Below are 15,023 nucleotides of genomic sequence, written 5' to 3' on the forward strand. Positions count from 1 at the left end.
CTGTACGCACTGTTCCTTCTCCCCGCACTCGCCCTGAGGTGCGTGCCCTCAGCCCGGTACCTCCAGTTCCGGTACCACGCACCAGGCCTAGAGTGCGCCACGAGAGTCCAGTGTGCCCTGTTGTTGTTCCCCGCACTAGCCTGAAGGTGCGTGTCCTTAGCCCGGTACCTCCAGTTCCGGTACCACGCACCAGGCCTACAGTGCGTCTCAGCCGGCCAGAGTCTGCCGTCTGCCCAGCGGCGCCTGAACTGCCCGTCTGCCCAGCGGCGCCTGAACTGCCCGTCTGCCCAGCGGCGCCTGAACTGCCCGTCTGCCCAGCGGCGCCTGAACTGCCCGTCTGCCCAGCGGCGCCTGAACTGCCCGTCTGCCCAGCGGCGCCTGAACTGCCCGTCTGCCCAGCGGCGTCTGAACTGCCCGTCTGCCCTACGCCGTCTGAACTGTCCGTCTGCCATGAGCCTGCAAAGCCGCCCGTCTGCCATGAGCCTGCAAAGCCGCCCATCTGCCATGAGCCTACAGAGCCGTCCGCCAGACAGGAGCCGCTAGAGCCGTCCGCCAGACAGGAGCCGCTAGAGCCTTCCGCCAGACCGGATCAGCCAGAGCCTTCCGCCAGACCGGATCAGCCAGAGCCTTCCGCCAGACCGGATCAGCCAGAGCCTTCCGCCAGACCGGATCAGCCAGAGCCTTCCGCCAGACCGGATCAGCCAGAGCCTTCCGTCAGCCCGGACCTGCCAGAGTCCCTCAGCCCGGACCTGCCAGAGTCCCTCAGCCCGGACCTGCCAGAGTCCCTCAGCCCGGACCTGCCAGAGTCCCTCAGCCCGGACCTGCCAGAGTCCCTCAGCCCGGACCTGCCAGAGTCCCTCAGCCCGGACCTGCCAGAGTCCCTCAGCCAGGACCTGCCAGAGTCCCTCAGCCAGGACCTGCCAGAGTTCCTCAGCCAGGACCTGCCGCCCCTTATCCCGGTGCTGCCCCTTATCCCGGTGCTGCCCCTTATCCCGGTGCTGCCCCTTATCCCGGTGCTGCCCCTTCATTTAGGTGGTTTTAGTTGGAGGGTGGTCATTGGGAGGGGGATACAGAAGCGGGGAGTGACTATGGTGGTGTGGGGACAGCGTCCGGAGCCTGAGCCACCACCGTGGTCAGATGCCCACCCAGACCCTCCCCTGGACTTTGTGCTGGTGCGCCCGGCGTTCGCACCTTGAGGGGGGGGTTCTGTCACGTTCCTGACCTGTTTTCTGTTGTTTTGTATGTGTGTGATGGTCAGGGCGTGAGTTTTGGGTGGGCATTCTATGTTGTGTGTTTCTATGTTGGTTTAGGGTTGCCTGGTATGGCTCTTAATTAGAGGCAGGTGTTTTGCGTTCCTCTAATTAAGAGTCATATTTAGGTAGGTTGTTTCACTGTGTTCGTTGTGGGTGGTTGTTACCTGTCTCTGTGTTTGTGTTCTGCACCAGATAGGTCTGTATCGGTTTTGCACGTTTGTTATTTTGTAAGTTGTTTGTAGTGTTCACTTGTTCTTATAATTAAACATGTTGAGCACTGGCTACGCTGCATTTTGGTCCTCTCCTTCACCCCAGGAAGAAAATCTTTACATCATCCTTTTGATCCTTATAATCTTTCCAAATCCTGGGCATCAACGCTTCTCCATCATGGAAATGGAAACATGTAGGCATTCAATTCTTATCTTCCCAGTCTCTCGTGACAGGCTGTTTGGCTCTGGGGTGCCAATATTATTATCTTCCTGGAGCCCATCTATTAAGTGAGTGATTTGTGAGGTTAGTGTTTGAATAAGTCATACTGTGGTTTTATCATCACTAACAATTTACACTCTACATGTGGGTTTATAAGCAACTAAAGAAACACTCCCTTCTAAATGAACTGTCACCCTGAAGGTTAATTTCTGATGATGCAGGCACCTTCCATTATGGAGAGCCTGCAAATAAATGGTTGTTGAACCTTTTCCTAGCCAATAATGCAAGTGGAAGATCCAGTGCAGGCAAGTAGCATAAAATGAGATGAAATTAAGTCATAGTATTCATTCAGTTCAACTCTCTCTCTGGCTGTACCATGCACACTCACCCACCCTATTCTACCCAGGAAACCTTGTCCCCCCAGCCCTCATCCCACAGGTCCCTTTCCCCTGCAAACATATTTCATGTAATTTTGTCTTGAAGGCTTACAAATTCTATTATAGTGATCCTGTGTGCATGGCGCAGCGCTGTAAGGAGCGAGAGGGGGAGAGCAGAGCGGCCTCCAGGGGGAACGAGACCCTAATACTAATAAACGAGCGCGACTTTGCCTTTGCCTCTCTCGCCCTGTGGGATGCGAGGGAGAAAGGGCTGAGTAATTGGAAAATATCCCTGCCTCGTATTCCAAAGAGATCCCCCCCCACCACCACCACTAACCTCCCTCCTCCGTTTCCCCCCTCCTCCCCTCGACTGCACAATGAGATATACTGTTCTCATTTTGCTTCATAAAAGGCACAATTAGCGGAGTTTGAGGAGTCTGTGTGTGTGTGTCTGTGTGTGTCTGTGTTTGTCTGTGGTGTGTGTCTGTGTGTGTTTGGTGTCGAGGGTGAACAAAAAATGTCTGTGTGCCGCTCTTTTATGTCATGTGATCCATGGATGGGAGTAGGAGTGATGGGGGGTGGGGGTCTACATGTGCCACGGACTGCCGTCACACTCTGTCTCTGCCTCCTGCCTATGATGTGTTTGTACCAGCACTGGCAGTAGTGGAAAAAGTACCCAATTGTCATACTTGAGTGAAAGTATAGATACCTTAATGGAAAGTTACTCAAGTAAAAGTGAAAGTCAGCCAGTAAAATACTACTTGAGTAAAAGTATTTGGTTTTAAATATACTTAAGTATCAAAAGTAAATGTAATTGCTAAAATATACTTAAGTATCAAGGGTAAAAGCATAACTCATTTAAAATTCCTTATTTTAAGCAAAGCAGACGGCACCATTTTCTTGTTTTAAAAATCTACGGCTACACTCCAACACTCAGACATTATTTCCAAAAGATGAATTTGTGTTTAGTGAGTCCGCCAGGCCAGAGACAGTAGGGATGCCCACTTTTTCTCTTGATAAGTGCGGGAATTTGACAATTTTCCTGTCCTGCTAGGCATTCAAAATGTAATTTGGAGTAAAAAGTACCATATTTTCTTTAGGAATGTAGTGAAGTAAAAGTTGTCAAAAATATGAATACTAAAGTACAGATACTTAAGTAGTACTTTTGTTAGGAGTGTGTATTGGAGGCGAAGTCAGGTGCAGGAGAGCAGAGTGCAGTGAACAGGCGCACTTTTTATTCCGGTCAAAATGACAGCACAAACTACATAAAATGTGCTCAAAACACGGAACATAGACAAAAAGTAATGCGAGTAACAATATCCACAATATCAAAATACACGTAACACAAACAATCCTACACAAAGATGGGGAACAGAGGAATAAATACATATGAATTGATTGGGGAATGAAAACCGGGTGTGCAGGGAACAAGACAAAACTAATGGATACATGAAAAATGGAAAGGGGATGGCTAGAAAGCCGGTGACGCCGACCGCCGAATGCCGCCTGAACAAGGAGAGGAGCCGACTTCGGTGGAAGTCGTGACAACTTTAAAGTATTTTTACTTAAAAGCTTTACACTACTTAGCACTGGACACATGCCCTGAGCTAATGGGGCCTGATGCTACTGAGCCACTCAGCCAGAGTTCCATGTAAATAAGGAAACATGGGAGGTTATGACCTTCCTGCTATTACATAAACGAGTAGAAAAGGCACAAAAAAAAGACCCATTTCCACCTTATTTCCCCCTGTCTTCAGACTCTGAGCACCAAGCAAACCCACTCCAAACAAACCATCTTAGAACATGCTAACAATCATAGGGGCGGCAGTTAGCCTAGTAGTTAGAGCATTGGACTAGTAACCGAAAGGTTGCAAGAAAGAATCCCAGAGCTGACAAGGAAAAAATATGTCGTTCTGCCCCTGAACAAGGCAGTTAACCCACTGTTCCTAGGCAGTCATTGAAAATAAGAATTTGTTCTTAACTGACTTGCCTAGTTAAATAAAGGTTAAAAGAATAATTTACAAAAACAGTGACAATTCTACACCTGATTTCTTTCCCCGGTATCATGTGGATGTATGTAGTACTCACCGGTTGCATGGTTTCTGTTCATGTGTTATGGATTCTCTGATATCGAATTGACTCACATGTTGACAGTTTTAGTATATTCAGTATTTTATCTTTGTTGATTGAACTTGGGGGTTGAACTTACCTATGCCATTTGCTCACAATTGAATTATGAACAATATGGTAATATAGTGAATAAAGAGAACAATTGCAATATGCTGAATGTGCTGCATTCTACAGTGGAGAATGGTGGGAGGAAGAAAGAGATTAAAACATAATGTGTTCAGCGTTCAGTTTTTAGGTCAACCGTCATCCTCAATATCCATGATGCAATCTACAGTTACTTGAAAGTCATGTTGTATTTTGGTATCACACTGTTGAAGGTACACGCGAGAGGAGGGGGAGAGGTTTTTGTCAGTGTGTTTTCTTCTCCTTGTTACATTTTATCTCTGGCTATATTTGGAAGCTGTCTTGGTGTATTTGCACTGATGACAGATATGGAAAATGCTTCACTGTGCCGGGGACTAAGATGAAGTTGAAAAGCACAGAACATAAGTGTATCAACTTATTTATGGAATTGAAAGAAAAATGGCACACACATTTGATCAAATTATCTCTTGGAGCTGGAGTTGTCTAGTGAAAAGCCATTCTCAGCCTACAGTTCTTAGGAAGGGCTTCAGACAGCCTCAAATCTATTCTTAACACTGAGTTACAGTGCTTGGCAATTATACAGTATATCGACCATCTTTAGTGTTCTCCTCCTTCTGCTCCCATTCATTCTAATACTGACTTTTAACATTTATATTTTACATTGTAGTCATTTAGCAGCTGCTCTTGTCCACAGCAATTTACAGGAACAATTAGGATTAAGTGCCTTGCTCATGGGCACATCTGCAGATATTTCACCTATTCCGCTCCAGGAATCAAACCAGCAACCTTTCGGTTACTGGCCCAATGCTCTTAACTGCTTGGCTACCTGCCGCCCAAGTTCATCTTAAGAGAATGAGCCGATAGACTTGTGATTGATGTGATTGATTGTGTGAACCAGGGGAAGTAACACGAGCAAAGAGGATTTTGACAGGCCCCATACATCAAGATTTTTCTCACTATGCCTGTTAATGTCACTGCTACAAGCTTCAGGGTGTTCAATCATATTGATTCATATGGGTGACAATTAGGTCTTCATAGAGCAGACTTGTGGGATACATTGCATTGCATTGCATAAGTGCAAGACTGTGTAATCTGATCTGATTTTAGATGTAACCAGGCTAGCTACTGTACTAATCCAATTATTTAATATAACATCAACCTTGACTGTTGACATTCACTCTAAGGTCAAATGTATAGAGGATCATCATGTACAGTACAATTCTTCTCCCCTTGAGGCATACATAGAAACATCATTCATAATTCATCACCACTTCAGAACAATAGATCATATTATATGGCTCTTATTAGTTGTTAATAATTAGCCATCAATTCATGTATTAACATGCAGTTTAAGGTCATTAGGCACTTGTTAGTTCTTTAGGGACTGATAGTTAGTCATAACTGATGAATATTAGGCTTCCCCACTGTGATTTAACCACTCAAATCCCTACCATACATTAATAGTAGCAACAGCATATACCGGGGGCAGAGTGTGTACACTCAGAGCTACATTGATGATACTAAACAGTACGCCATGTTGTTCTGCATGGTAACAGAGCAGAGCGAGAGGCATTTATAAAGACTAGGGTGTACACAGTGGAAATAATAGTGGCTATTACCAGGCTTAGAAACAGAGGGCTTGGGGGTACAGAGATGAGCCAATTCCATCCAGCATTCAGCCAGCTCTTTGTTGCTGTATAAGTGCCATACATACAAATTAAATAGCTGTTTAAATTGCATTGTACTCAACTCATCTCAATCTCAAGTGAGATTCCTGCAGATCAAGAGAGAATAGGGATAGTTTAATGAGAGACGTGAGACAAAGAGATAAATCCAAACATCTATTTGTAAATCTCATTTAATTACTACCATCTGCTGTGTGGTTGCGTCACCAAGGAGAAAGAGAGAGACGGTTTTGCTTTCATTATAGCTTGGCAAAACACATAATGCTATATTGTACATGTACATGTATACATGTTAGTTTGCATATGCACTTTTCTGCTAAGTGATTACATAATGTTGGTATTTCTGGCGACCAGTTGAGTTAATCTTGTTCATTAAACATACTGTAAGCTGTAAGTCTGAGGGTTAATACTGTTACACCTCATCAGCGAGTATTGTATGTGTTTCACATCGCTGGGAGCACTTGAAAGAAGAGGTGAGAGCTTTGAATTCCTCACACATCACACAGTGATAGTATGGGGCATTTGGCTCAGTCTGTTTGCTGTTGCTGCCTAGAGCAAGAAACCTCCTCAGGTAAATGCATTTCAAAGCACTTCTTCACTTTTCTTTATTTCTCTTCTCCTTCTCACAGTTTTTTTATCTGCCTGTTGCTTTCTTTTCCAGAATAGAATGTGTGCCGTGTGTGTGTCTGACCTTGGTCATGTCTAGATAGTGTTTAGTATCTGGCAACAGCTCTGTTGGACATTCCTGCAGTCAGTATCCCAATTGCATGCTCCCTCAAAACTTGAGACATCTGTGGAATTGTGCTGTGTGACAAAACTGCACATTTTAGAGTGGCCTTTTATTGTCCCCAACACAAGGTGCACCTGTGTAATGCTCATTTAATCAGCTTCTTGATATGCCACACCTGTCAGGTATATGGATTATCTTGGCAAAGGAGAAATGCTCGCTAACAGGGATGTAAACAAATTTGTGCACAACATTTGAGAGAAATAAGCTTTTTGTGCATTTTGAACATTTCTGTGATCTTTTATTTCAGCTCATGAAACATGAGACCAACACTTTACACGTTGCGTTTATATTTTTGTTCAGTATACATACAAGTAACACGTTTCTTTAGCTCTCCCATTGAATACAGGTATTTTTAACCAGACACAACATGCTGGTCTATCAAAGGGTGTTTCTTTTCTCTTTTCCTAAACAACCTTTTAGTTAGGGTCATGACCTACAACAAAAAACAGACAGTGATGTGTTTGGGGTTTTCTGACATCAAAGGGTGATGACCTGAGAGTTAAGATGGAGCTGCAGACAAAGTTTGGCTAGAGTCTAATAATTAAACATGATCATAGAGAGCCCCCCCACCCCACAACACACCCTAATGAGAAGAAGGCTGGACAGCTGAATTAGAAGGCTCTTTGTCCCCTCCCCTGCCTGCTCTACCACATCACTTTGTCAAAAGGATCCTGGCTCCTCCTGGAAGATGAGACAGGGTCATGTGTGTGTCCTGGAGCATTACTGTAACATGGCTGGGCTGCAGTGGTGGCTGGGAGGGTGGTGAGCCCCATAGATGGGAATAGAAGTACTCAGACTGGACACTCTTTGAGCCGTACCCCCGTGCTGAGCCACACTCTGGCTGCATCATTATGCCTGTAGGCTAAAAATAGTGGCTCTCCTGATTCCTAATTCACACAGGACCAGCCCACAGTGCTGCCACCAACACACACGAGCACCATCACCACGACCATGGCTCTGTGTGCTAGCTATCAACATGTAGGCATGTCATGTTGGTGAGATAATCACACTGCTGGTGTTTTGGGCTTTAATCTGATTGATGTTATAAGATAATTATAGGCTATTATCATGAAATGAATAATACATTATCACCAATAATATTAGATTGAATGTGATTACTCTTTAGTATTAAGATTTGGATTTAGTCTGATAAGAGATTTATTTGATGTGTCACGATCGGCGTAAAGATGAGACCAAGGCGCAGCGTGAGTAGAGTTCCACATATTTTTAATAAATCAAAACTCACCAAAACAAATAAAGAACAAATGAAACGTGCTGCTACTGGTAAGCACTCAGGCAACTCAATGTAGACAAGATCCCACAACACAAACGAGGAAAATGGCTACCTAAATATGATCCCCAATCAGAGACAACGATAAACAGCTGTCTCTGATTGGGAACCATATCAGGCCAACATAGACATACAACACCCCTAGACATACAAAAACCCTAGACATAGCGTACCCACCCTAGTCACACCCTGACCTAACCAAAATATATAGAAAAACAGAGATATCTAAGGTCAGGGCGTGACATGATGTTTAATTCTATTCATTTATTTCTTAACACATGGCTTTTTTCAGTGCAGGTTCCATTTGAGCATTCAGAACCCATGACTGACTGGAACAGGAAATCAATAATGTTCAACTGGCATCATGGTGACAACGGCTCCACTGATCCACTGATTGAATATGGAGGATGGGGCTTTGAGCCTTGAACAGAACATCAATACAGAAACCATAGGAACACATGGAGGTATTAATTAATACACTGTTCATATATGTAAGTGGAACCACTGAGAAATCTTTAAGAGCTATTACAAGTAGCAAATGAGATGTTTGGGTAATCAAGACTGAACGATATTGGTATGATTGACAAATAAGTAATAGAAGTAAATGCTCTTAATTAATTATGGTTTTGAGAATCCATTTCTGCATCTCAGGGAGATTAAAGCAACACTTGGCTTTTCACAGCTCTCTCTTACAAGGTTAGGACAAAAGCTGCTACTCTCATAACAATGTTTGAATATATATTTGTTGTACCCAAATGATACATTGCATTGACCTGGAATAACTACAACCTTGCATAATCATGTTTGGGACTCTAGGCAGTAGCATATCAACTGAATACATTACTGTGGCCATAATGAAGAAGTTGCTTGGGAGATTCTCAGCATCCTTAGGTTGTGGTTACCGGTAAGCCCAAGCGAGCATGAAACATTGGAGGATTCATCATTGTATATCCTGGGGTAGAATATATGACTTGTATTTAATGTATTTGAGAGGGACTTGTTTAGACCTAAATAAAATAAATGACATGGTTGTCATTTACCTTTGAATAATATAATTGCAATATTCACCATGATAAGTAATTATTTCATAGTTTTCAATATTCATCATCATCATTTATCTAATTGGGAAACGTGATCTTTATTTGAATTTTTTTACTCAACTAAATTAGATTTACATGAACTCTGTTTCCACCACCACCCTTGCTGACTTACCTGACCCACCAATGACCAAACACTTCAGATAAGTTTAAAAATAATATATATATCACCTTCATTTAACCAGGTAGGCTAGTTGAGAACAATTTCTCATTTACAACTGCGACCTGGCCAAGATAAAGCAAAGCAGTTCGACACATACAGCAACACAGAGTAACACATGGAATAACCAAACATACAGTCAATAATACAGTAGAAAAGGTATATATACAGTGTTTACAAATGAGGTAGGATAAGGGAGGTAAGGCAATAAATAGGCCATGGTGGTGAAGTAATTACAATATCGCAATTAAACACTGGAATGGTAGATGTGCAGTAAAAGTAAAATGTTATGTGACACAGTGTCATGAGTGTTCTTTTTCAGTGGGGTTTGACAGGGGAGCAGAGTACAGTGAGATTGTCCCTTTGTCTCTCCCTGGAGAGAACCTAGCCCTGTTACATAACCTGTGTGATAATCTGACACTTAGGTCCATGCAGACGATGGATCTGTCAATAGCACTGCATGGGTGTCGGGGTGATAGCAGCATAATGCTCAATGCTGACTGACTGTTTCTCCCTCTGCCTTTACTCCAGATCCATATAGTCAAGACACAAGAGCTATAGGGATACAGCAGAGTCGACATGCTGGTGGGAGGGTTTGTCAAATCAAATCAAAGTTTATTTGTCACGTGTGCTGAATACAACAGGTGTAGTAGACCTTACAGTGAAATGCTTACTTACAGGCTCTAACCAATAGTGCAAAAAAGGTATTAGGTGAACAATAGGTAAGTAAAGAAATAAAAACAACAGTAAAAAGACAGTGAAAAATAACAGTAGCGAGGCTATAAAAGTAGTGAGGCTACATACAGACACCAGTTAGTCAGGCTGATTGAAGTAGTATGTACATGTAGATATGGTTAAAGTGACTATGCATATATGATGAACAGAGAGTAGCAGTAGCGTAAAAGAGGAGTTGGCGGGTGGTAGGTGGTGGGACACAATGCAGATAACCCGGTTAGCCAATGTGCGGGAGCACTGGTTGGTCGGACCAATTGAGGTAGTATGTACATGAATGTATAGTTAAAGTGACTATGCATATATGATAAACAGAGAGTAGCAGCAGCGTAAAAGAGGGGTTGGGGGGGAGCACACAATGCAAAACATCCGGGTAGCAATTTGATTACCTGTTCAGGAGCCTTATGGCTTGGGGGTAAAAACTGTTGAGAATCCTTTTTGTCCTAGACTTGGCATTCCGGTACCACTTGCCATGCGGAGGTAGAGAGAACAGTCTATGACTGGGGTGCCCGGGGTCTTTGACAATTTTTCCTCTGATGATTCATTAATTGTACATGTTGTTTGAGATAAGCTACAGGTTTTATAATGAGTTTTTAAAATAGTGGTTACGAAGTGCTGGAATTGTCACATAGGGTCACATAACAAGTGTAAACTCAATAAGATGTATTTTTATGTATTTAAATATACAAATTATTGTTTTGGCAGCTAGGCTGAGAATGTACTGTCCAAATGTTGAGTAGACACTGTAACACACCTTTTGTGTTATAGTAGGCTAGACATATAACATTCATAAGTAGGCTATAACATTATCTGGCTTATTACAGGTTCAACCGACAACATTACATGAGCGTATAGTTTTGACCGTTCTCGTTAGTACAACGAAACATACCAGATTCCATTGACAGCACTATTTGCGCCGAGGAAGCGCATACCCTGTAAAGCGGCACTGCGGCATCGCCATATCAATGCGCCCGGTCCCTTCTCCGGGATCCTCACGCACTGACTGGGAGAGAATAGCGCCTTTGCTTCCTTACGGGATTTATTTGTTAGTTACATTTTTCCTTTTGTTTAATCTTTTATTGACCGTTCGTATCCGAATACCAGCGACTTGCCCGGACGGTCCCCACTTGCAAGGGTTTGCATTTCTTGGTTTTGCATGACGTGTCTTGGAGAAAAAGAGGCTTGCTTTGTGTGTTAGTGAAAATAAGCGGAGAGCTGGAGCAGGAGCAGGAGAGGAAGCAGTGCCAGTCTCTGTTGTAGGCTGGACTGGCCACGGAGCGTGAGATATACTGACAGAGAGACAGACAAAAAGGACTGAAGGAAGACAGCAAGATAATGTGATAACAGCACGGAACGAGAAAAGGGAAGGCGAAAGAGCCAAAACAGCTTTTAAACGATTTACTAGAGCTATGTTGTATGCATGTCATTAGGGGAGTGTTGGCACGGGGCATCAGGTTAAAGGGATAGGGACTGGGAAATGGCTTAGGACCGTTATAAGAAAGGCTGAATTTAGCTTCTAGGGCTAAAACAAGGGAAAAACTGCAGCATAAACAAGGCTGGGATTTTTGATGGTTTAGATGCGCCCTTATTACGCACCATCCGTCCAAATAAGCCACATTTGCGAGCCATTGTAATGTGCTGATGTGCAACATTTGCCACTTGCAGTCTAGCTGGCTATTGGTATATTACAGGTTTTACTCATGCTACCTTCCATTGCAATCCTTGGACAATTACATCATTCAAAGTTGAAGATGGTGGTTGTCTATGACATGATTATTATGGTGTGTCTGGTTATGATGGAGCAGGCAAGGTGTGTTCCTACTGTCTGTCTGTGGAACGGTTCATCCAGCAGCATTGGGAGGGGGTGATGAAATTTAGAGTGGCTTGGATGAGGCTAGACTAGAGCATGCCTGTGCTGTTTGGTCTATTCAATGATGGATAGACTACCGTTTTGGTGATGTCATGTACACTTAGTATCTAAATGGGTTTTGGTATTGTAGATAGTATTCATAGAGTACAGGTTATCTGTATTGACATACAGAGCAGATTAGAAGACTGAGAATTAATGTTTGTGTTAAGGAATGATTGAGATGACAAACTGTTGAATGTGTTGTCATCTGTATGCTGTCTGAAAAGCATAGCATGTAGCATGACTAGAATGCCAATAGGTTAATCACATAGAGTAGCCTATTATGACTGAACACATTCACTTTTGACTTAGGGTGGTCCAAATTTAAGTGTTTTAAGATCAATTGTCAGTTAAGGTCTTTGTCATCACACTAGATCTAGGAGAGAGCATTGTTTGGCAGAATCCTCATCTCAAACCCCCAAGGACAGACATAATTCAATAACTAGTGTTTGGATGTTATGACCAATGTGTTTATATGGTTTACATGAGGTTATCTATTTGAAGAAATTCATTGTAATGTAAAATTGTGACGAAACATATTATAGTATAGTATATTCTAAGAATCAATTACCTTGTAGAAATATTGCATAATGAATTGGCCATTCAATAAATAGATTGAAATATGCATAATGACGAACACACACAACTGTGAAAAAAAGACATGGTATACTTAATGGAAAAGGTATTTTCACAGAAATGTACACTGAATCAGGGTTTTATGCACCTATATGGAGAGAGTGTAAATTATAGGTGGGATTGGAAGTGTTCAAAAAGGCAAGTGTCGTGGTGACTATGAAGTTTATATACATTGTCTCACCTCTGGTGAAAGCACAGTGATTTTGGAAATTGAGACATAGTAGTGTGATGATCAGGCAAGCTGGTGTTCTGTATGCAGTGAACAGAAACTGAGATTCTAACCACAGCAGGCCTATTTTTAAAAGATCCACATGTATAGGAATAGGCTTAACCAAATAGAGAAAATTCCCATACATTATACATGTAAGAATGCTGGTTTCATTAAAAGTACAGGATAGAGTAAAACCACGGGGGAGAACTATAGAGACAGTATTAGAGAAGGAGCACTTTGAAACACATAATGATCTCAGCCACATAATGATTTCAGCCTAATGATTATGCATAGTAAAATAAAAAATGACAGTATAGTGAGAAGTCTGAAGCTATATCGTAATGAAACATTCATTTATGTTGCATTATGTAGACCGTTAACAACCCCCTGTACTGTATTATAATCTTCCTACCTTGAGAGGATGGCTCATTGACCTAATGCGTTCGACATTAAGGACTGCTGCTGACTGAACATGTTGCAAATGTATGCTCTCTATCTCTTTGACTTTCAGGAGAGAGAGCTGGCTGACTGCAGCATGTGAAGAGGGAGGATTCCTTGAGGAGGATCAGGATGTGGCTTTTTACAATTGGTTCGCCATGGCAAGACATGTCCAGTGATCAGACATTCTTTTCCAGTTAAAGATTTTTCTTTTTTTTCTCTCTTTTCGAGTTGACAGTCTGGTTTCCACGTCTAACGATAATATTACCCTTTGTCTATTAGTGGATTTGATGGACGACCGTTGGGGATCTTTGCTTTGGAACCTGCTGCTGGGCTTTCAATAACTCAATGCATTCTCTACTCCAGCCTATGCCCTTTGGATATTATCTGATCGCTTACTTTTCATTGGATTTCATGCACTGAGTAACTATACGTACTACTTGTTGGATATTGTTAGGAAATATCTGTTGGTATTTCTTTCTGCTGGGAGTTCAACTGTGCCAGTGAGTGCCCTTGACAGGGGTGATTCTCTGCTCTACTAGAGGAGTCTCTAGGTGGGCTTTTCCTCTGAGGAAATGGATGGCCCTCGGTCCAGTGGGCTCCGCAAAAAGAGGAAGTCTAAGTCCGAGAGGGATCGGGGACGGAGATCAAATGGGACAAGGAACAATAACCATGTGAGGGGGGGCTCTGTGGGGCTCCGCTTCTCCTCAGATTCGGAGAGGGAGGAAAGAGTCAGGAACCCCTTTTCTTCCCGTCCGAAGCCCCCCAGGAGAAAGAGAAAGGAGTCTACATCTGCTGAGGAGGACATCATAGATGGCTTTTCTATCTCTGGTTTCATGACGCTGGAGGCGCTGGATGTAAGTAACTCCAGGCTGATGTTACTACTTCTTCTACTTTGACCTGGGGGGGGGGGGTTGCTTCGATGTGTGATTTTAGCATTTCCTCTCTGTGTTTTGCCATCTCTTCTAGATTTGGCTGTAAGGGTGTTTTCACACGTAGTCCTCTTTAAAATTACCGATCTTAGTCCTCTTTAAAAAAGCAAAAAACTCAGTTCTCTTTGCATTCACACTGTTGCCAGTTCACTTCACCTTTTTTGAGGTCAGAGTTCTCTTTGCAATCACATTACTATGTTTAGAAAAGAACCAAGATATTTTTACAACATTCACTCAATGCACTCTGGGTAAAAGTACAGGACAAAGCCATTCCATCAGAACGCGTTATCGGACAGCTAGATATACCTACTTACGTTTTGGAAGCTAATAGATTGCATTTAGTTAAAAGATTACACATAATTATTGTAATCAGAAGATAATATTAACATGTAAATATAATTGGTAACAGATTAAATACCAGTAGAGTAAATGCAGATTAAATAATGCTGTAGTCTTCATTAAAAATGGTATTCCCTTTAAGATCTAGAATTAATTTTGTACCTTATGTTGTGATTCTCACCAAATATGTTGTCTTCTCACACTATTCAAACCCCACAATGGAATATGAAGCTCTCTTAGCCTATAGATCAACATATAGCAAACAAATAATCTGAACATCGTGTCAGTACAAAACTCCACACATATTTTGGAATTTCTGTGCATCCTTGACATTCACTAATCAAAATCCAAAAACAGCACGTTTTTTCTGCGAAACTGCACATCATCCTCTATCTCCAATGTGCAGTGGTAGAAAAATTACCCAACTGTCATACTTAAGTAAAAGTAAAGATACCTTAACAGAAAATGACTCAAGTAAGTCTACTTGAGTAAAAGTCTGAAACGATTTGGTTTAAAAAGTTAAAGTATAA

At 42.5% G+C, this 15,023-nt stretch overlaps 1 protein-coding gene across 8 annotated transcripts in view; it reads left to right on the plus strand.

The window, feature by feature from the left end:
- The first annotated feature begins 11,002 nt into the window (after positions 1-11,002).
- auts2a (activator of transcription and developmental regulator AUTS2 a) overlaps positions 11,003-15,023 on the plus strand; it is a 503,450-nt gene continuing 499,429 nt past the window's right edge. For 5 of the 8 annotated variants that reach the window (XM_071330223.1, XM_071330265.1, XM_071330254.1 and 2 more), the window contains exons 1-2: positions 11,003-11,163; positions 13,296-14,079. In XM_071330223.1, the coding sequence (XP_071186324.1) occupies positions 13,798-14,079 (282 nt within the window). In that variant the 5' untranslated portion in view covers positions 11,003-11,163; positions 13,296-13,797. The remainder of the gene's footprint in view (positions 11,164-13,295; positions 14,080-15,023) is intronic. The other 3 variants (XM_071330206.1, XM_071330244.1, XM_071330215.1) reach the window with 1 other exon arrangement.

This window comes from Salvelinus alpinus, chromosome 1 (genome assembly GCF_045679555.1).
Source record: "Salvelinus alpinus chromosome 1, SLU_Salpinus.1, whole genome shotgun sequence".
NCBI lineage: Eukaryota > Metazoa > Chordata > Actinopteri > Salmoniformes > Salmonidae > Salvelinus > Salvelinus alpinus.